Source organism: Musa acuminata, chromosome BXJ2-9 (assembly GCF_036884655.1).
Source record: "Musa acuminata AAA Group cultivar baxijiao chromosome BXJ2-9, Cavendish_Baxijiao_AAA, whole genome shotgun sequence".
NCBI classification, from domain to species: domain Eukaryota; kingdom Viridiplantae; phylum Streptophyta; class Magnoliopsida; order Zingiberales; family Musaceae; genus Musa; species Musa acuminata.
In genome coordinates, this window is record NC_088346.1 from 5,610,866 (window position 1) to 5,632,251 (window position 21,386).

General features: G+C 41.2%; 3 protein-coding genes across 4 annotated transcripts; 1 reads left to right on the forward strand and 2 right to left on the reverse strand.

The window, feature by feature from the left end:
• Positions 1 to 6,704: 6,704 nt before the first annotated feature.
• Positions 6,705 to 9,222, reverse strand: LOC135622782 (patellin-3-like). The gene is made up of 4 exons (XM_065124960.1): positions 7,912 to 9,222; positions 7,526 to 7,650; positions 7,289 to 7,430; positions 6,705 to 7,202 (listed from the first exon to the last, which is right to left on the reverse strand). The coding sequence occupies exons 1-4, from the start codon at positions 9,145 to 9,147 to the stop codon at positions 6,942 to 6,944; spliced, it is 1,764 nt and encodes a 587-aa protein (XP_064981032.1). The 5' UTR covers positions 9,148 to 9,222; the 3' UTR covers positions 6,705 to 6,941.
• A 1,938-nt stretch (positions 9,223 to 11,160) lies between these two features.
• LOC135622783 (uncharacterized) lies at positions 11,161 to 16,306 on the forward strand. Its single transcript, XM_065124961.1, has 11 exons — positions 11,161 to 11,418; positions 11,499 to 11,537; positions 12,449 to 12,540; positions 12,977 to 13,226; positions 13,448 to 13,567; positions 13,642 to 13,717; positions 14,185 to 14,393; positions 14,546 to 14,654; positions 14,886 to 14,978; positions 15,380 to 15,540; positions 15,688 to 16,306. The coding sequence occupies exons 1-11, from the start codon at positions 11,269 to 11,271 to the stop codon at positions 16,237 to 16,239; spliced, it is 1,851 nt and encodes a 616-aa protein (XP_064981033.1). The 5' UTR covers positions 11,161 to 11,268; the 3' UTR covers positions 16,240 to 16,306.
• Positions 16,307 to 19,174: 2,868 nt separating this feature from the next.
• On the reverse strand, positions 19,175 to 20,653 carry LOC135622784 (transcription factor MYB8-like). Of its 2 annotated transcripts, none has more exons than XM_065124963.1 (3): positions 20,148 to 20,653; positions 19,902 to 20,031; positions 19,175 to 19,811 (listed from the first exon to the last, which is right to left on the reverse strand). In XM_065124963.1, the coding sequence occupies exons 1-3, from the start codon at positions 20,461 to 20,463 to the stop codon at positions 19,256 to 19,258; spliced, it is 1,002 nt and encodes a 333-aa protein (XP_064981035.1). In that variant the 5' UTR covers positions 20,464 to 20,653; the 3' UTR covers positions 19,175 to 19,255. The 2 variants fall into 2 exon arrangements, with proteins under 2 accessions (XP_064981035.1, XP_064981034.1); XM_065124962.1 differs by having other exon boundaries at positions 20,112 to 20,624.
• Between the last annotated feature and the right edge of the window lie 733 nt (positions 20,654 to 21,386).

The window sequence follows — 21,386 nt, forward strand, 5'->3', positions numbered from 1 at the left end:
TCCTACCTTCTATCACTTCTCTTTATGAAAAAAAAGATAATTTTAAGTAAAATTATGTAAATAAGATGCCAATGACTTATCTCTATGTTTCATCCTTCCAAGTTTAGGAAGAGTATATTGGTCTCTCCAAATTTTGTAGCATATCTCTCCTTATATATTTAGATATATATATATATTTCAATATATATTAACTACTACTTACTACTATTGCCAATCAAATTGAAAAGACATTAAAATTTTAATTACCATTAATATCAATCATATTTTCATTAATAACTTTACTCCTAATTTTCTAATCAATATTTTAGATTAATAAATGCAATAAATTCTAATTTATGAATTAGTATCAACAAAAATTATTATTCTAATATTTTGATGTTCGTTGGGGAGAGAAGACCTTAAGACTCGGAGAGAATTTCTATAAGTCAATAATTAAAAAAAATTTACTTAAAATTAATATGATTTAACAATCCTTATATATCTTCGTTGTCAAATTATCATAAATTAACCAAATGAAACATAAATTTAGAAGATAATTACCAAAACAATTACCTTTTGTGGAAGATATGCCTAATATCATATTTTCTTTTTATTTCTGTTGATTTTATATGGAGTTCATTTTCTTATTTAGGGATAGAAAACTCTTTTCGACGCGTTTAGGGATTAGGAATTTCTAAGTTTTTTAATAGATCAAATTAAATTAGGGTATTCACCAATAATTTTATACCTTATAATTAGTTATTAGTTTTGCTTGGAAAGGTTGAAATTTGTGTGTATCATTGCAGTAGGTGTTTATTTTATTTTATGCATAATTATATATTTTTTTTATTAATAAATATATTTAAAAATAGAAATAAATAAATAAATATGTGGATTCAATTGGGAAGAATTCGAGTGCGAGGATAATTCGGCTCGGGTTGGGTCGGTCCAATTTGAGTGCGACAGTCCAATTAATGTGCGATATCGCTATATCTATACAAACCGAAGACAGAATAGGAAAGACGGGAGGGAAAGCACGGGAAGCGGCGAAGGATGGAGGGCAAAGGAGAGGAGCGGAGTAAGAGAAGAGAGCCCGTCAACAGGCGGCACGGCTCCACCGCCTTCTTCATGGCGGTGGATTACCTCTTCCTCCTCGTCTTCTTCTGCTTCCTCTGCTACTTCCTCCACAAGATCTGGCCCGGATCGAAGCCCTAACCGACTCCGAACGATCCGCGTTTTGTTGACCCCGAGAGCCGGTCTCTTCTATTCATTCTAACCTCGGTAATCTTCGGTTCTCGCTCTTTTTCTTCTCGTTGTGATCTTGAATGGTTTCTTTCTGTCGACGAGATAGTGTCCCGAATGTTGTTGTTTCAAGTTGCAATGTGTAGCATGACGACTATCAGAGAAGCTGTTCGAAAAATTATTTTCCGTTCTCTTCGCCCTTGTTGAAGCTATTGTTCTTTTTGAGATCTGAGAGCGAGTTTTTACAGATCAGAAGAGTACATTGTAAGATTTTTCTTGCTAAAGATTGCTTGGATGCATTGTTTCGTATTGCTGTAAATTTCTTCGTGCTGCGACTGTTTGGTCAACAAATTTTGATGTTGATTCTTCATCCATCTTTGGAACGATCTGAGAATGACAGGGTGAAGTTGATTGAGGATCCGTGTGAGTCTGTATTGGTCATCTTAATGTTATGGATCATAAACCTAATTTTGGCCCCCAGTCAAATTTTATTAAATTAAGACAGAAATTAAGTGATTTTTTGATCTAGTGCGAGAAAAATATAAACATCAACGATAGCATTAAATCCAGTTATTCGAGATGTGGCCGCTGGGCGAATTAAGAATCTAGGGCTCTATACCTACATAAGATTTGAATCTATGATGTTCTGATCTGGTTGATCTTTTTTCATTTATTATTGTAGGATCTACTCTCAAGGATCCTTGACACCATAGTAACATTCCTCCTTTGCAACTCCGAGTCATGGAAATGACCTGACTAGGCACATCCATTATAGACTTTGCAGTGATGGAAGCCTCATACAATGGATTGCCCAATTTGGCTTGAGTTAAAATGGTGTTAGGGATACTTTGTTGAGATATCTTCTTGTAGGGATTACTGCATTGTTGATCCTCATCGGACTAATTGGTGGGAAGCTTGTGGACCGGACTGCTTATGCCCACTAAGGATATAATAGGGTATAGAGACAAATTGTTGTGATTTGTATTTGGGCATTAATTTCTTACTTCACATGGAAAAGAAAAGAATAGATCTTAGGATACTAAGGGTTTAAAATTCGTGTCATATCAATGACTATATTAAGTTTGACTATAAGAAACGAAGAATAAGGCTATGTTTGAGGAAATATTGTAGCTGAGGATTTTTCAATTGTGCTAAATGAAATCGTGGACTAAATTATTCTTTTATCTGTGATTGGTTTATTTTTTTTATGCAATCTGTGGTTGGTATAGAGATAAATTGTTGTGATTTGCATTTGGGCACGAATTTTTTACTTCACATGGAAAAGAAAAGAATAAATCTTAGGATACTAAGGCTTGAAAATTCATGTCATATCAATGACTATATTAAGTTTGACTATAAGTAACAAAGAATAAGGCTATGTTTCAGGAAATATTGTAGCCAAGGATTTTTCAATTGCGCTAAATGAAATCATGGACTAAATTATTCTTTTATCTGTGATTAGTTTATTTTCTTGATGCAATCTGTGGTTGGTATAGAGATAAATTGTTGTGATCTGCATTTGAGCACTAATTCCTTACTTCACATGGAAAAGAAAAGAATAAATATTAGGATACGAAGGCTTGAAAATTGATTGGCATATCAATAACTATATTAAGTTTGACTATAGGTAAAAAAGAACAAGGCTATGTTCAAGGAATTTGTTGCTGAGGATTTTTCAATTGTATTAAACGAAATTATGGACTAAATTATTCTGCAACCTGTGGTTGGTTTATTTTCTTGATGAATTATGAATACTTAACCTTTAGATGATTCGTTATATGATCCAACAGGGAAATAAGAGAAAGATAATGGCTGCCTGTCTTTTTCTGTCATGATTAGCAATTGTGTTCTGTTATAAAATAAGTTATGTATGGTGAAAAATTGAGCTTTAACCAAAGTGAAAAGCTGGAGCTCATATTTGTGGACAGATTAGTTCTTGGCAAATGAAACACTAGTAAGTGAGAAACGCAGCTTGTCAGATTTGTTGTTTTAAAAGAAGAATTCCAAAACTAGGGGCAGGACATCAGAACCGATAGTTATCAGTGTCATCAGCAACATTGTTGAGTCTGCAAACACCCATCACCATTCTTACCTTTAAGACACGAGTGGTTGAGAAGGTTTCCGATGAGGATGATATTGCTTTGGTTTTTTATGTTCAATTTTTGTAAGACCTTTTTATTGGATTTTTTTTTTCTATTCATGGTAGCTTTTGTTGGCACCATTTGCAAAATTCTCAAATATCAATGTGAGATTTTGATAAATGTAGTCACAATAGTACTATAAGAAAAACAGAGATTGTTATCAAGATACATAAAGAACTATCTGTTGTGCATATAATTTGGAGTCTTGTATATAATTTGCTCCTCAAAGTGTGTTTTGTTGGTTACAAACCATCTGTTGTGCCAGATATTACTAAATATACATAGATCTTTCTTAATCAGCTTGAAAATGAACGAGCAGGTATCATATGAAAGGCCCATTCCTAGACAAGGGAGATGAGAGATACAAGCTCTGGTACTCCTTAATCCTGGTTATAACTATATGCAGTAAGTTTTAAGGGTTGGTCCAAGCTAGAGGTACTGGATCTCTTTTTTGGGTCTATCCGGTTCATTTAATCAGCTGTTTAGCACAAACAATCTATTGGTTGTTTGTGCTAAACCTAATGCTAAATGACATGGCATCCGGTCCCTTTCATTTGGTTTTGCTTTCCATCATGACAATTATGGGACCCATGATGGGTCTTAGAGGGTGAATGATTTATATGGCCCAATGAGCATGTATTAGATCAAACCTCGGCCTCGGTTCATTGGGTTAATGTCATACTCAAACTTGGTATATAAACAAAACTTTTAACGAGCTGATGCTCATGAACAGGCGGTATGACTCATTTAAAACCGTAGGATTTCCCAAACCCTACTATTTTTCGTTCCAATGATCAAAACTTGTACAGCCCTTGGAATAGCCATACGCCTCAGACTTGGAAGCATAGAACATAGAGAAGAAGAAAGAAAAAAGAACCCAAGCTGCTGCTTTTTAAACGACTCGCTACTCGAGCAAAAAAGATAAAAGGTAACCCAGTCCAAAACCAGATATCACGCTTGATCCATCTTTCTCATCATAGACCTTTTGGAAAAACACTTGATCCATCATTGTCATCATAGACCCTTTTTTAAAGATAAGGGGGGCAGAATCACCTCCATTGGATTTGAGCTCGGAACCGAGGCCGAGGCCGAGGCCGAGGCCTCAGTGTGCATCACCATTTAAGCCTCTTAGAATGTATTGAGAATTAACTGACCTCTGTCGGCCTCGCTCCTCGAGTACGAGATTTCTAAAAGGGACCAAGTTGATTTTGTTAGCAAAATTTGTGCCGGTTAAGGAGTCGGTAGGTATAAATATGTGAGAGATCCCCACCGAATGGAGAGGTCTGGAAGCTGCCTCTGAGCAGTACCAACAAGCTCATCATCGACGTGACCATGGTTTCCTTTGGAACCTGAAAAGAGTACAGCAGCCCTTTGAACAAAAGCAAAAAGAAAAAAAAAGAATCTCCTTTGCAGAGGTACAAACATTTTGCTCAACACAACTTTCTTCTCTCCTTTTCAGCTACTTTTCTTCCCCCTCCTTTTTTTTTTTTTTTTTTTTTTCCATTTTCCGTTGAAAATTTGAATGAATAGACCGTTGCAAGTTATCCATGTATTTTTTTTTTTTCAGTATTCGAAATCTCTCTTTCTCAAGCTGATTATGAAGTCTCTTACCTATAGCTTTCGATTTTGTTCTACTCGTTTTATGTCTCATCCTTTTTTGTTGGATTTTGATATCGTCAGCTCTCCATCAATCTAGTAGCCACTGATCAAGAGGGGATGAGAGGATGTTAATGACTGTGATGATAGAGAGAAAGAGATCATAGAAAGAAAGAAGTGGAAGTGAAAGTGTCAAGCAACAAAAAGGGGCGATGACGAAGAGGAAGTAGTGTAAGGAAGAGCGAGGAGAGGCAAGGGTAGAGAAAGGGGAGAGGTGAGGGTGGCAAGGTAGAGATGGTGTGCGGAGGAATAAAGACAATCATGATAGGGTGAATGCAATGACCGATGGGACGAAGGCTAGAGGCACTTTCGTCTTTTATAAAGTAAAGGATGTTATAGAAAAATAAATCAAAAAAAGAATGTTTTAGGAAAAAAGATATTTATTTGAAAATTTTGCCCTAGTTTTATCCCTGCAATTTTAATGTGTGGCTTTGTCCCTATAAGAAGATAGATTATTTTTATAGCTTTAAATTTTGGTAAATACGGAGAATTACTGATGGCATAAGATGAATGTGATGCATAGTAAATTTGAGGTAAAAAAATTGAATGGTTTGACCGGTCCAGCCAATGGCAATAATGTCACCAACCCCTGGAACAAGACGAGGACATGCCTTGTTGTCCTGGCCATCAAATTTAAGAGCAGCAGAACAACCCACATTCCCCCCATCAGTTGAATGAGGCTGTGAGCCTGTTTGCTAAGTCTCCAACTCCTACTCAGCAGCAGTCTACTTGAACACCGCAAGATCTAACTTTGGATCCCCTCACAACACCAAATCTTTCAAGGATTCACCCGACACAGTGGGATGACTGCAGCAGTTGGACCTGAAGAGATAAGCCCGGTTCACGCACCAGACGTTTGACAGTGGAGAAGAGCTGCACATGGGAAGCACAGAGAAGCTCAAATCATTGTTCTCTTCTCAGTGATAACACTTCACTGTAATGAGAAAACCCCCCCTAACAACATGAGTTCTCTGTTTGCATCTCTGAGTTCATGACCAAGTCAGCTGAAGAAGCCAGGAGAGCAGTCTTTGGTATAGAGAAGCTGCCCTAAAGTGAGGTAGAGTGATCCACGATCTGGCCGCCAGTTGGGTGACGAAGAACTTTACAGCTGCTAAAGATGAAATGGAATGCCTTTATGGAATGCATTGCTGTGGCAAAAGCTGTTGGTTTGAGTGCTGCGACTCTCAATCTGCAGTCTTGGCACATTGAACCAGTGAACTCATCTTTTGAGGCAAATGTGCTCACGGCTTGGAGAAGAACCATCTCTGCAGTCTTAGCACATTGCTCATCTGAGAGGAATCCACAGATCATTACTTGAAGCAATAAGCTGAATCGAGTCTTATCATATGAACTGAAGAATTCCCTATCCTCAAGTATTCACCAGAACAGAGGCTGAACTCCAATTTGAGATCCTTGCCAGGTTCCTTCTCATAGCTTCTTTGATGGCTTCCAATGCAATGAACCGTACTGGGGAGACTCATGCACAAGGCTTTTTAGCTTTGCTGAATCATACATGCCAACCAAATCTCATAAGCTGCAATGGGCAAACATGGAGCTAATGATGGAAGTCGAATTCCTAGTGGCTGACACATGATTGAAGAAGACAAGAACAGATGAACACTAAACTTCCAAATGACAGCAAGGAAGTAGGATTTGTTGCTAAGCTTCAGGAAACAAATAAATGCATAGGAAAACTCGAACTGATGCTGAACTTTCATGACAAACAAATATGACAGACAAACTGTGTACAGATAATTTACAGAAAACAAATTCGATTCCAACAGAACAACACAGGTCTACTAAGATGAAATACAAAACTGTAAGCAGCTGGGAATTGAACTCTCCATGAAATCAACAACAAATGGCACTTCAAAAGATTCAGTTTATGATCATTCATCTTCTGTTCCTCTAGCATCGAAGTTCTCAGATGGAATCAGTAGAGCTCTTGGTCTTATATCTATAGAGGAGCTTCTTCTTTTTAGAGCTGGTGTTGTCCACCGTGACAACCACCTTGCCGGCGTCCCCAATCTTGAAACTGTCCTTCACCACCGGGTCATTGGTCGCGACCAGCTTCCTCGCCTTCCGCACGATCACTGTGTATCCATCTTCTGCGGTGGGCACAAACTCAGCACCATAGCTGACATCCCAGCCTAGAACACGGAGCTCCCAGACGAGAAGGCATGGCTGTAAATAGCATTTCGATCAAGAGTCATGGCCAATGGGTAAGCAGTTTGGAAGTGGAAGAAAACGAAGAAGAAGAAGATCCCTACCTCAGTAACTAGAATTTCTATAGCTTGCTTCATTGATGGCTTAATGGTGATCTCCGTTGCAGCATCGGAAGTGCTGAAATCTGGGTCGTTCTCCTTGCTAAGGCCTCCAAACTGAACTGGGACTTGCTCAGGAGCAATGTATCTGGAAGATCCAAAAGCACAAGAGAATAAAAATCTTGAAGCAGCAGTAAGATTCAGCTTAAAACATTGGAGAAACTCGGGGAGAAGATTACTAACTTGAAAAGGGTCTCAGCTGATTTTGATGGCCCTGCGAAAACAAACTTGCTCTTGGTCCTCTGTGTGAAGAAGGGGCTAATCATCCGGTTGAAAGCCAGGTACCACCATGGGACATTGATAAATACCTATCAAAGGCAACTCGCTTTGTGAGTCTTCCAAGGACAGATTCAATAGACATGGCCATTAAGCATTGTCCAACTCAGATCTTGAGAGTAATGTGTTAAAGCTTCATGTTTTTGGACAGATGCAGAAAGAAAGAAAGAAAGAAACTCATCTTTCACAAGTGATCCCAACGCATTCATCAAAAGATTGGATTTTGATAAGAATCCTTCTACTTGGTGTTGGAGCAAAAAGAATGGCATGAAGTTGGAGTCAGTCAAACTTACCTGCTTGGCCGCAAACTCAGGATAATTGTCTTGAAGCAGGTCGAGAGCCTGGCGGAGCTCCTTCTTCGCCAACCCGATTGAGTTCTTGAGATCCGTGACTTGAACCATGGTTGATACCCCTTCCGGATTGAAGTCCAGCATGTTCCTTATCCCCTTCTCCAGGTACTGAATCCTCCATCGCAAGAATTGCTTCCGCTTCTCTTCGTCGGCGAAGGCCGCAGCGTAAAGCTCCTTGTTTTGGAACTCCCCGTAGACGTTGTAGCACACGGGGTGGCCCTCCTTGTCGATGCCGTGCATGAACACCACCTTCTCCATCTCCGGGATGCCAAGGTCCTCGTTGAGGAGCTCCTCGATGCCGAACTCCTTCCTCCAGAGCACGGCGTTCTTGAGCATGGTCATGGCTTCCTTCACCTTGAAGTCCCGGGCGCGGAGGAACTTGAGGAGAACGGTGTCGCTCCTCTCGTCGCCGAGGAGCGGGACGCCCCATATGAAGATCTCCTCTGCCGGCGGCAGAGACGGCGCGGCGCCTGCAGGAGCAGCTGGCTTCTCGTTTTCCTTCTCCTTCGGGGATTCTGCCGCCGGCGCATCGTCTACTGCAGGTGGTGGAGCGGCGACGGGCACGACGGTTTCCTCTATGGCCTCGACGGTCTTGGCTCCGTCGTCATCTCCTACGACGGCGTTCTCCTCCGTCGTCGGAAGCGTCGGAGCTGGCACCTCGGCCTCTTCCTCCTTGATCGATGGGGCCGGCTCTTCCACCACAGCCTTCGGAGATTCCACCACGGCTGTAGTAGCGGTTTCTTCTTCAGCCTTAACCTCCTCCGCTTTGGAGGTAAGCTCCTCCGTCGGCACGACGGCGGCATCGGCTGTGGCGGGAGCCGGCGGAGCCGGAGCGGGAGGAGGAGGGGAGAACTCCTTATTGGAGAGGGCAGCCCGGACGAGCTGCTTGAGCTCGTCGAGGGCCTTTTTCTCGGGGTCCTCCCGGTCCGCCGCAACAACGCTGCTCTCCTTCGCCTCCACCTCCTGCACGGCGGCCTTCTTCTCCCCCGCCTCCTCCTCCGCCTCGGCAGCCAGCGCCGCTTCCAAAGCTGGTTTCTTGCCCGGTGTGTCCGCCTCAATGGCAGCCTCTGGCGACGTCTCTTTGTCGACAACCTCCTTCTCCGCCGACAGCACCTCAGCGACGACAACCTCTTTAGCGGGTGCCGCCTCTGGCTCGTCGGGTCTGGTCTCCATGGCCATCGCTGCGTGAGAGAGAGAGAGAGAGAGGGAGAGAGAGAGCGATAGTAGAAGTAGCAGTGCAGCTGGCTGTGTGACGAGTTAGCGTCTCTGAGGAGTCACGTATATAGACACACGCGCAAGGCAAGAAGAGGGGAAGAAGACCGCAGTGTCAGAGTCCGTTGATGACTACTTGTGGTGGGACCCAAACCAGAGGTGGAAGACAATTAATTATCTAAGAGGGAGATTAATAGATTTCCAAGTTCAAAAAAAATTACCGCCGTTGCCATATGACGTGCTTCTTACGTCGGTGCGTGTAATAAAAGTCGTTGCACGTGCGACCGGTCAACCACTCGCTCTTCTCATTTCGACCTGTTTTTTCTTTTTGCACGATTTACCAAAAAAGAAGTCTCATATTTTAGATTTTTTTCTATTTTTAATAATTCCCCAAAAGAGTTATTTCCTTCTTCTTGTCATCGTTGAGAGACAGGGAAAAAAGAAGTTAGACAAAGCAAAGACAGCAGTGAGATTATGGATTCCTCGGAACAAAATCCTGAGTTAGTCAGGCATTTAGACAATCCTCAAATCATGCCTTCTATCATGCTACAAGAAATAATACATGAACTCATGAAGCATGTATGCTTGTGAGCAATGATTGAAAGGTAGGGTCTGTAAGCAGTAGGTGCAAGAAAAGATGTTGATGACGAGATTAAACAGCCTGCTCCAGCAGCATACTAAGCTGGAATCATGGAACTCCAACACAATAAAGTCCTGTAGTCCTACAGAATCCAGTTGTCACTGGTTCCATTAAACACCAGTAGTTTAGGAATGCCTCAAGAACATGATTGGTGACCTACATATAGGGAATCATGTTGAGGAGTGGCTTAATGTAGGAGACCTAATGGCAGCATGATTAGTCCAACCTTTGTGGGGACTAGCCAGCTCTGTTCTCCTCTTCATTGCCCTTCTCTGGTATCTCCTCAATCCATCAATCTTGTAGACAAGTAGCCATTAGAGACTCTGCAGAACATGGCTGCAGCAGAGAAGGTTCGAACCTGCAGATGATAGATTGGTCCATCTTTCAGTGATCAAGATATCCTACACAATTGATGAGGCCTGCTGTCGCAGAAAACTGCAAGAGTACATATTGTAGCACAATTGATGGAAAGATGAGAGAAGATTCAAGTAATCTGCATCAGACTTGCATGGCCAACCAAATCAATAGGTACTTGGAATATATAAGAAGTGCAAGTATCAGAGCCTCAATACTTTACATCCAATAAAATGAAAGTTAGAGAAAGTCTTAGCTTATGTTAAGACTACCAAATACAGATAGATGCCTTGGAAAAGTTACCACTGCATGGATAAAATTTCTTGTCAAGACTTTTATGATCTTAGGAGAGTAGAAAGGGGAATGGCGTGTTGTATTTTTGAATCTAAGAGACATGAGACAAAAACATTTACATATTATTAATGGTCCTATCTTCTAAGCCAAATAAAAACAAAAATGCATACATTGGATGCTTCAAATTCTTAATGACTTTGTTTTATGTAAGAAGTTCCGAGATCCAAAGCATTAAAATATGTAGTCCTTTGCCAAGTCTATTAGCATACTATAATGTGCCATATGTGATTGTTAAACAAATTCAATTAAAATGAGTTATAATTTTTCTATACATCCTGTTGTCATCTTGTGATCTCCAATTTAACCTAGTAAATGACGTACTCAATGAAGCAAAGAACATGTGAATTAACTCATCAAGCATCCCAAATCTTCTAGTAGCCATAGGGGAACCATTCATGTCCATAGAGGAGTGCAAGAGAAAGATTGAAGCATGGAGGACTCCACAATTAGCTTTCTTGGAATTGTTGTAGGGAAGGATCGAGAGGCCCAAATGAGGCCCGGCCCATATATCGTTACAGTTGCGTTGGGCACGAGAATCGCACGTGAGCCCAGGCCCAGCTCCACAGTTCTTGGCCCGACCTTTGAGCACGCGAATTGCACGGGGCGTCTCCCCTGATCCCTAATTCGTGCCTGCCTTGCTTTTAAACTGTTCCCAGCATTCCTGCGCTCGGTCCGTTCGACCTCCACCCGCCGCCGGAGCCGCCTCTGCTCGTCGGCCGCAACCGTGGAGAGCCATCCCGATGGAGGATATAGAGGACTTGGTGGGCGCCGGAGCTCCGCCCGGGCTCCGCCTTCCTGTAACCGCCGTCGGCATCAAACCTAAGAGGAAGCCGAAAGCTCGCCTCGTGCGTGACCCCGTCGACCCCGGCCCGCAGGTTCCGGGCACACAGGTTCTCGACCCACCTCTGTCTCCGTCCCTTTCTCTCTCATCATCTCTTTTTGCTCATGTGTTCTCTTTTATTTGATATAGACGATATATGTGAAGACGTTCGGGTGTTCGCACAATCAGGCAAGCTTTTCGTGTACCTCGATTTGGTTTTTGATTCTTTCTCATTAGTGTGTGTGCAAGGAGATCCAAATGGCGTAGAATTTGGGCGCTAGATGTTCAAATTTCCTATTTGTATGCAACTTGAGTGTTTGTTTGATCTCATCATTTATCAGTAAGGGAATACCTATAAGAAAAAAATGCATGTCTTCAGTTCATATTGTTACGAGAGCTTCACTTAGTTTGCCATTCGCCTATCACATTCATCTTGTATCATTGGACTCCTTTGGAAACTATTTTGGGCGTTAGTTGGAAGCTCCATGTATGCCTATTCATGTCTAGCACCTTATTTGCTAATGAAAGATATGGACTCGTGAATAACACATTGAGACATGACCAAGTTTCTGTCTGATATTGCATCAGTTCGAGTTGACAATGGATGAAACACTCATAGTTGTTATGTAGAGTCCTTTCTTTGCACGAATGTGTCAACGTGAAAATTACAAACAAACTACTATGCAAGATGTCCGAAAAAGTCAAATGAGAAGCTCACGAGCCAGTTGCTGATTCACTTTGGAAAATGATGCGGAATGATCATGAAAACTGTAATCCTAAGTGAAAAATTTATCCTTGCTAAACCGTTATAGGTAAACCTTACATTTGGTGATAATTGCAGTATCGAAGTGTCACCCTTGTTTCTGAACCATTAGCTTCTATTTCCCAGATGTGGTCTTTACTTATAATTTAATGGACCCTGACCCTTTAGAACACTATCCTTTACATCTTTTTTTGATTTGAAAACTAGGTAAAGCACTTCTCTTCACTATTAACAAGATGTAGTTTTGAAATCACCACAACCAATTGCAGATAACTAGTGTGAGTTTGATGTTATATTTGAATTGCTTATCTTGTCTGCTTCTGTGTTTGCTTAACAGAGCGACAGTGAATATATGGCTGGTCAGCTATCAGCCTTTGGCTATGCAGTGACCGAGGACCCCCAGGAGGCAGACTTATGGCTGATTAATACGTACTTCTCTTCCTCGGTTTTCTTTTATCATTAATTTTCAAATTTTCCTTTCTAACTTAGTAACTGCTTCTTCTTGTGAATGTTAAATAAACTTTAGCTTCATGATAGGCCTGTTAATGTGCATATACATGATATATTTATATTGGTCATTCAAGGTTTTACTTTCTTTTGCATCTTAAACAAATAATGGATGTACTGCAGAAGTCTGAAAAAAGGAAAGGCAGATTTTGTGCTGTATTACCTTCGTAGATGGATATATTTGTCTGAGATTGGCACTTTGCCCCCGTGATGTATGTAACTAACGCATGTTTTATTCACAGCATGAACTAAAATATAGATAGATCTTTTGTTTTCTTTTATATGTGGTTATATTTTAGGGCACAGTTTCATGTACCATTAAGACTTTGTCAAGTTCTTTATTTGCCACTTGGTGCAGATGTACTGTGAAGTCTCCTAGTCAGTCTGCCATGACGACTCTCATATCAAAGTGTAAAACTGCAAAAAAACCTCTGGTGGTGGCAGGATGTGTTCCTCAAGGAAGTCGAGACCTGAAGGAGCTTGAAGGCATTAGCATAATCGGAGTACAACAAATAGATCGTGTTGTTGAGGTTGTAGAGGAGACGCTGAAAGGCCATGAGGTGCGGCTTTTAAGCCGGAAAACATTGCCATCACTAGACCTTCCTAAGGTATTTCTTGCAGGTTTGAATTATGCTAACATAAGAGCTATTTTCGGGAAGCAAACTTTGCTTACCCATACTTTGTTGGATTTTATTTTGTGCCTGCTGATGTAACAAGTCATTGTGGTTTCGACTCATTGTCCTATTAATGCGGAGTTGGTGTTCACTTGATCAAATTTCGATTTAGATGGTATTGTGTCTTAAGTTATAACTTTTCCGTGTTCCTGCAGGTGAGGAAGAACAAGTTTATTGAAATTCTTCCAATAAATGTTGGATGTTTAGGTGCTTGTACTTATTGCAAGACAAAGCATGCTCGTGGTCATCTTGGAAGCTACATGGTTGAAAGCCTTGTGAGTTTGCTGAACTGACATGCATCTACAAAATTATTCTCTCAAGATGCCTCTTAAAATCATAATATTTGCAGGTAGAACGTGTAAGAACAGTTATCTCTGAGGGAGTCAAGGAGATCTGGTTGAGCAGTGAAGACACTGGTGCATATGGTAAATTCATGAGATTTGTTTTTGGTAAACAATTTTAGTTAAATATGTGGCTGTTGGTCTTGATTTTTGAACTGAAATTGACTTATATTATAAGTTTACTTTGTGGAAAATGTCAAATATATTAATTACTATATTTCACTAGATTATTGTGAACAAGAAGCATTTCTCTTCTTCTACTTGATCAAATTCAACATTGCACTTCTGTGACAAAGCATAACAATTAGCTGTTACTTTAACTTGGAAAAAAGTCGACAAATATTCTTTTCCTCTGTAAAGGTCTAATTACAAATGACAAATGTTTTTCTTGGTGCATGGTTTGCCTCTAACTGTTAGAAGCAAGTTTTCATGTTTGTTTTGGGTTATTATTCGAACAACATAAAGTGTGGTGAATTATAGAACTTTATTCTTCACATGCTTTTTGCTGATCAGATTGCCTTAGCTATAGCTGAAACTTGCAAAAATTGCAGGTCGGGATATTGGAACAAATCTTCCACTTCTTCTGAACGCTATTATCGCAGAACTTCCTCCTGATAGAAGTACCATGCTTCGCATTGGCATGACTAATCCACCTTATATACTTGAGCATTTGAAAGACATTGCTAAAGTTTTGTGTCACCCATGTGTATATTCGTTTTTACATGTACCTGTTCAATCTGGGAGTGATTCTGTCCTAACAGTAAGTTGGAAAACCATATTTTGTCTTCAAGTCTCCATAAGTAGCAATTTCTCTTTCCTTTTTTCTGTATTTGAGATGTTAATGAGATATACTAAGGTGCCCAAGTCATGACGGTCGTAAAAACCTGATGGGATGTCTTCTGATAATGTCAGGCAATGAATCGTGAATACAATGTCAATGAGTTCAGAAAAGTGGTTGACACTCTTAAGGAACTTGTTCCTGGGATGCAAATTGCTACCGACATAATATGTGGATTCCCAGGTAATAGTTTATTTTGTTTTAGTAGGGTCAGCGATGGACTTTAGATTTTTCTTTATACATAGTTTTATTGCATGTCTGCTTTTCAGCTGATATTCTGATTAAATAGTTGAATAGTTGGGAGGGGCCTTAAGATCGTTCGATATACACGTTTGGAATACCTGCTCTTAGTACTTTTTTTACTGTATTTTTTTTATCTCCACAATACTTCTAAATATTTCCTGCATGTTTTAGGTGAAACTGATGAAGATTTTGCACAAACTGTCAGTCTTATAAAAGAGTACCAGTTTGCTCAAGTTCATATATCACAGTTTTATCCCCGACCAGGTGCGTGTAGACGTGTTAGTAACACTTAACAGTTCATTCATTATTTAGTGGTATATCTTGCTAGTTTATCAGTCAAAGATTTTGTTAAATTAGGTGTATAAAATGCCCATAAAAAATATGGCATTTTACAAATCACAGTCCTGTGCTTAAAATATTTGTTTAGCATTCTTACTAGCAGATGATTATTATTTAAACTGGGTACCTTGTCTGGTATGTCACTGTACCTGGACCAGTTTCTTTGAGACAAAATATATTATAATTCTACTGAAACTAAGATATCCAAATTTATGCTGGATGCTCGTTATGTACGTTTGAGGAGGGAGATTCAGGGATGCTGGTACAAGTATATGTTTCAATTGTTGCCACAAGCATTCAGGCTGCTAACTTTGGTGGTCATTCAGGAACACCTGCTGCAAGAATGAAGAAAGTCCCCAGCACAGTGGTGAAGAATCGCAGTCGTGAACTAACCACTGTTTTTGAGTCATTTTCACCATACCAGGGAATGGAAGGTCAAATTGTGAGGATATGGATTACCGAAATTGCTACTGATGGAATTCATTTGGTAAGTCAGCCATCTTATCCCGTTTGGATAATCATCAAGAATATGCATAATTTACTTTTTGCATCCGAGGCATTAGTCAATGTCTTTTAACCAAATAAGGATACTGTATCACTGTCTCACTCAAATCAGTTTCCATTCTTATCACAGGTAGGCCATACCAAGGGATACATCCAAGTGCTTGTGGTTGCTCCCGAGAGTATGTTGGGGACCTCAGTCAATTCAAAGATCACATCTGTTGGAAGGTGGTCTGCTTTTGGTGAAGTAATTGACACCCCAGCTATGGTAAATAAAGGCACACACCCAGAGAACCCTAAAGCGGGATCTTCTCTTCACTCCAATTCATGCAACAGTTGTGAGTGCTCAAGGGATCCTGAACCCTGCCAGTGTCGTCTCCCAGAATCATGTGTTCAGCAAACCTGTACCGCCAGCCATGTAGATCCTATCGACATTGTTATGGATCGAAATCACAGGGGGAGAAATTTTATTGGCTCAATTCAGTCTCTGCTGGTGCGGAAAAGATCATGCGGACCAGAGAAGAAAAGCGAGTGTAACACATTTAAGTCATCAAACGACCATCAAACAGAAGGAACCAGAAGAAAATTAGTTGCCGTGGATTATATGTTGCTGAGTGGAATGGCACTTAGCTTTCTCACTAGTGTAGTTTTGCTAATTTTGATTTCCTCAAAGATGATGTCCTGACAAAGAGATTAAGGTGTCAATTTTGTATGGCTGTATGCTTTGCTAATGCTACGTCCATCTTCCTCGAGCCATCATCCTTTTTACTTGACAGAAACAGGGCAGGTTTTTCGAAGCTCCATGTTGCAATTTGTACTTTTGGGGCTCGATAAGTTTATTGTCGAAAAATGAAACATAATCTGTGTATTTGATTTACATGACTAATGAAATGCAAACTATTGACTGCTTACAAGTTACAGGAGAGAGAGAGAGAGAGAGAGAGAGAGAGAGAGAGAGAGGGAAGCATGGTTCTTGAATCAGGCAAGTTCATCCTTATCACAAGTCTGGGTATAAGATACAGACATTCCAATATCACAGGTTGAAGCATATCTACCATCCAATTGGAGATTACCCTGTTCTTGAAGAAGTGAAAGAACTCTAGTGTTTCTTTTTCCCTAAAAACAAGAAAAAATATTTGCTCTCTGTTTTGCATATTTTGTAACCTATTTTGATTCACACCCCCCCTTTTCTTTAACAAGATGATAGCCTACAAGAAATTGCTTTCTAAATTTATAGTTTTAGTTCTCTCTCTTTGTTTGCTAAACCATTAAATCTATTTATAGTGATGATTAAAAAAAAAAGAAGTAAAAATAATTTTGACAATAGAATCCCAACAAAATCTAAGGAGACTTGTAGTTGAAGATGTAATCCCTAATACACCCATCTAACCCTATCAAACCTCCATTCATAAACATTAGCATCACATCCAAGCACTGCGTGACATGTCTTGTTGCCTAGCATTACCAACCCTAACACACTCGAGGAAGGCTCGAGTGGGGGGTTTTGCCCTTCTGGAAGCTGAGCCACCCATACACACACTCGCATCTTTTCTTAATGGCCGCCCATTCGCCGAAGCCTACAGAAAAGGACATGGAAGGACGCAAACAAATGAAGGATGACCAGCAGCAGTAGGAAATGATGAGATAAAGACATCGGTAGTTGCACTGTGTGATGTCATTTGACCACCTGCAACCAACTGCCACCGCCCTCTGCCTCTCCTTTCTTTTAAGCCTTCGTCTGTGGCCATCATATCTGCCCAAGTTGGTAGAGCACGGGGAGGGTTTGGGTGGGGTTCTTTGCCCTCTTAAATTGCTGGGCAGTGGTAGAGAGTGAAAGAAAGAGAGAGAGAGAGAGAGAGAGAGGGGGGGAGCATATAGATGTTGGATGGTCAATGGAGGGGAATAAGTAAGCTTTCGAGGACACATTAAAGATCCATTTTGTGGTCGAGACGGTGTAACTTGCAAGGTGGTCAAGAGGGCATAAGCTTTTCCTCTGCACTTTGGAGATCAGTTTGTGGTGGAGGTGGTAGTGTGTCTTGGAAGGTGATCCTACTGAAAGTTCTTCTAAGATTAAGTGCACTTTGATGGTCCTCCATTTTATGGTTCATATGATTTCTCTCCAAAGGTGAAGCCACATCAATTTTCTGGACACAGTTTGCAGGAGCGTTGGAAGGCTTAAAACTATGTTTCTTTTTCAGGTCGAGATAATTTCTCTTGCAAGGTGAAAGTTTACTGACACAAAAAAAATTACAGGATTTTATGTTCTCTTCAGATACAAAAGCACTTTGAGGATCATCTTATGGTTGATATATATAATTTTCTCGAAACTATATTAAAGTTTTTTGGCGTAAAAAATATAAGATTTTAAAGGTTTAGAATTTTGATTAATCTTATCGATTCGTATCGATGTGCTGATCAATTATTTTATGATGTATATCGAATTATATCGAATGTACCGATACATAATATACGGAGGTATATCGTTTATATGGAACGATACACGATGAACCTTACTTAAAATTATAAAATTTTCAGCTCTAAAATTTTAATTTATCTGTAGAAAGGATTTTTAGATCCAAATGCAGCACCGGAAGATGATGGAATGGTAGAGATGCTTCTCTTGAGAGGTAATAAACCGACATCAAAGTTCTTCGGCACAGAAGAAGAATCTCCACTCCGACCCATCCATTTCATATAGCTTTAGCTAATATGACTTGAACGATCAGTACAGCCATGGCGAGGGGGACGCATGTGATGGTAAAATGGATTCTCTTCAGAAAGAGGAAAAAAGCCTGGTTTCTTGTGCAGGTTGCAAAGTCCTGTGCATTCAAGAGGCGTACTGAGTTCCCTATTCATGTGTTGAAAACAGGAGGTTCGGATGTACGACAAGAAAGCACCACAAGCAAACCTCCTTATTGCTTGTTGAACACAAACACGAGAAGACGAAAGAGACAAACGGCGATCGTCAATCTCATGTCCTCCTTTTGATCCGCAACCCAACCTCCATCGACAACCATGTTTACATACGTTGTTCCATGGATGGCGATGGTAAGCATTCTTCCGCTGTGCAGAGTTATAGCTTTCAAGATTGGTGATCACCACCTGAGCAATTAATTAGTCTTCTGCAACAAGATCGAGTGATGGAATCTGATCTAAACTCTCCATCAGTTGCTTACTGATTAAGGAAGAGCAGAGCAGTGCTATGATTGTGGGTGGGTCTCTGAGATGATGATGATGATGATGATGAGACTATAATTATTATCCGCTGTCCAACAGAAGCACACATGAGGAGAAAACCCCACAAGTTTTTATCTCCTCCTCTTCTCCTATATTAAATGGTTGCTTTGCCTACCTACCCACCACACTTCACATGTTGCCCACACTCCTCTCTATGTGGCAAAAAGGCCTCAAATCATATGCTGCAACAGTAACAAGGAACCTAACTCTCTCACAACCACCGTTCTCACCACCCCACCCTTATCATCTTTGGACTTCCATTTTCTTTTATGGCCACTGAAGGAGCTAAAGATCTGAACGAACAGGAGACTACATGTCATCAGCATTTCTTTTCTCCTTGGAGAAGGAATAGAATGGGATGATGGACCAATCGCTGCATTAGCTAGCTTCTCAAAGACCATGGATATATTTCATTGTTCCTGTGGGCAAATAAGATCACAGTTTGGGATACAAGCTTAACTCATCTATGTGTGTTTTCCTTCTTCCAATGGTCTGATGTATCTGAAGACATACGGACCAGGAATGGTTCGGCTGCTGCAAGCTTCGCAGCTTTGGAATCCCAGATGGCAGCACAGGCATATGGCTTCGGTGCAACTACCGGTGGATGGTGTTGGTGTTGCGGTGGATGTTGGTGGCGACTCGTTAGGAGGCGACTGTTTCGGGTGGTGGTGAGGCAAGCTTATGGAGAGATCGAGGTCGAGGTCGAGGTCGAGGTCGAGGTCGAGGTCGAGGTCTTGGTCTTGGTCTTCGTGGTGGCGGCTGGCGTCGCTGCTCATGCGGCCGTCGTCGGTGGAGTCGGCCGTAGACTTTGCGGCAGCGGCTGCTGTTTCTTGTGGCAGGGGAATGAGGAAGTCTTGGTGTTGGTGTAGGGAGGTGAAGGTGGCCGCGGCGCCGGTGATCGGCCGGTGCGTCTGGGGATCGATGCCTCGGCCGAGGAGCTTCCGCTTGATGTGGGTGTTCCAGTAGTTCTTGATCTCGTTGTCCGTCCTCCCGGGCAATCGCCCAGCTATCAGAGACCACCTGCAGACACGAAACAAGCATCTATAGGTCTTCCTTCACACCCACCTATCATGAATCGACGAACAGAAAGAAAGAAAGCGACGCGCTTACTTGTTTCCCAGCAAGCCATGGAGTTTGATGATGAGCTCATCTTCCTCCTCCGTGAAATTGCCGCGCTTGAGATCAGGCCGAAGGTAGTTTATCCACCTGAGCCGGCAGCTCTTGCCACATCTCAGCAACCCTACACAAGAACAGAAACCAAGAAACTTAGCATTCCTGGACGTACTCATAGGATGAAGCTCATATCTCGTGGAAGGGAACCTGCAGCTTTGGGGAGGGATCTCCAGCAGCCCTCACCATGAGCTGTGATATAGGTGATCAGCTTCTGGTCCTCTTCCTTGGTCCAAGCTCCTTTGTTGGTGTGAGCCTTCTCACAGCAGGGAGATCTGCCCATGATATCAGACGGACGCAACAGGTACTTGTGACGAGTGGCAGCAGTGGGAATAAGATCGAGAGGAGATGGGGTTAGAGAGAGAGAGAGAGATGAGCTTGAGCTGGAACAGGAGTGGAATGAGGAGAGAGAGAGAGAGACAGAGAGGAGGTGGATGGGATATATACAAGAAGCAGAACAACAAAGAGGGAGCGCCCATTGACTCGATCCCTTTTGTCCCATTTGACCGAGTTGGTGCGGAGGGGGCGAGTGGTTGCAAAGCACGGCGCTGGATATGGTAGGTCAGGTCTACTTTTACGTGAGTGTTCTCTTGTGCAATTTGCTCCTTCAGTCTATTCACTTCATTTATTATCTCTCTCTCTCTCTCTCTCTATCTCTCTATCTCTCTCTCTGTGTCTGTGGGATGTGTGTGGATGGATGTCTATCTCTATTCCACCGACATTGCCTTTGCGCCTCCCTCACACTCACTCCACCTTTTAAGGATCCTCTAAAGCCCAACTTATATGCATGTGAGTGTGTGCTTGTTTGTGGGGGGAAGAGAAAGTGTGGAAGAATCTAATCTATTTGGTGACCAACCCTTCTCTCATGCTGTGTCCACCCCTACTTTTATTGTGGAACAAGTTCTTCCTTTCTTTAACTCTTTATTCCTATTATCTTAAAACAATGGATGGGATGATCTTTCACTTAAATATTTGGCACTCTTGTTGTGGGTTGGGTTAAAATATTAATCTTAGTTCATCGAAGAAGCATGAAATTTCATTGAAATATGGAGTGGTTTATTTCATGATAATATTTTAACAAAGTTATCCATGTGCCTCATATTTTATTTTTACCAGTTTTGGTCAACAATAAACTTCAAAGTTAAGAAGAATGCACAACATTTTACTTCAAATTTTATTTGAATTACATTGCTGGATTAACATGATGATTTAATCATAGCATAATTAACAAGATAGGATAGGATGAGCTTTTTCTTGAATTAGGCATGTGTTTAACAATATCAAATCATGCATGTATAAGAGCTTCCAAAGCATTGCATAAATCCCTTGTGTAATTGAACTCTCATACTTGATTGATGCCAAGGTAAGAACACCTCGAATCAAATTGGAGTCTTGGAATGAATTCCAAGACCAATTACTAGGAGC

Coding starts and splice junctions, on each gene's coding strand:
- LOC135622784 (XM_065124962.1), bottom strand. CDS start 20,463: ATGGGACAAAAGGGATCGAGTCAATGGGCGCTCCCTCTTTGTTGTTCT. Junction 20,032..20,111: donor ATCCCTCCCCAAAGCTGCAG/GTTCCCTTCCAC, acceptor GTTCTTGTGTAG/GGTTGCTGAGATGTGGCAAG. Junction 19,812..19,901: donor CATGGCTTGCTGGGAAACAA/GTAAGCGCGTCG, acceptor TCGTGTCTGCAG/GTGGTCTCTGATAGCTGGGC.
- LOC135622782 (XM_065124960.1), bottom strand. CDS start 9,147: ATGGCCATGGAGACCAGACCCGACGAGCCAGAGGCGGCACCCGCTAAA. Junction 7,431..7,525: donor TCAGCTGAGACCCTTTTCAA/GTTAGTAATCTT, acceptor TGGATCTTCCAG/ATACATTGCTCCTGAGCAAG. Junction 7,203..7,288: donor TAGAAATTCTAGTTACTGAG/GTAGGGATCTTC, acceptor TGCTATTTACAG/CCATGCCTTCTCGTCTGGGA.
- LOC135622783 (XM_065124961.1), top strand. CDS start 11,269: ATGGAGGATATAGAGGACTTGGTGGGCGCCGGAGCTCCGCCCGGGCTC. Junction 13,568..13,641: donor GCTACATGGTTGAAAGCCTT/GTGAGTTTGCTG, acceptor TAATATTTGCAG/GTAGAACGTGTAAGAACAGT. Junction 14,655..14,885: donor CATAATATGTGGATTCCCAG/GTAATAGTTTAT, acceptor TGCATGTTTTAG/GTGAAACTGATGAAGATTTT.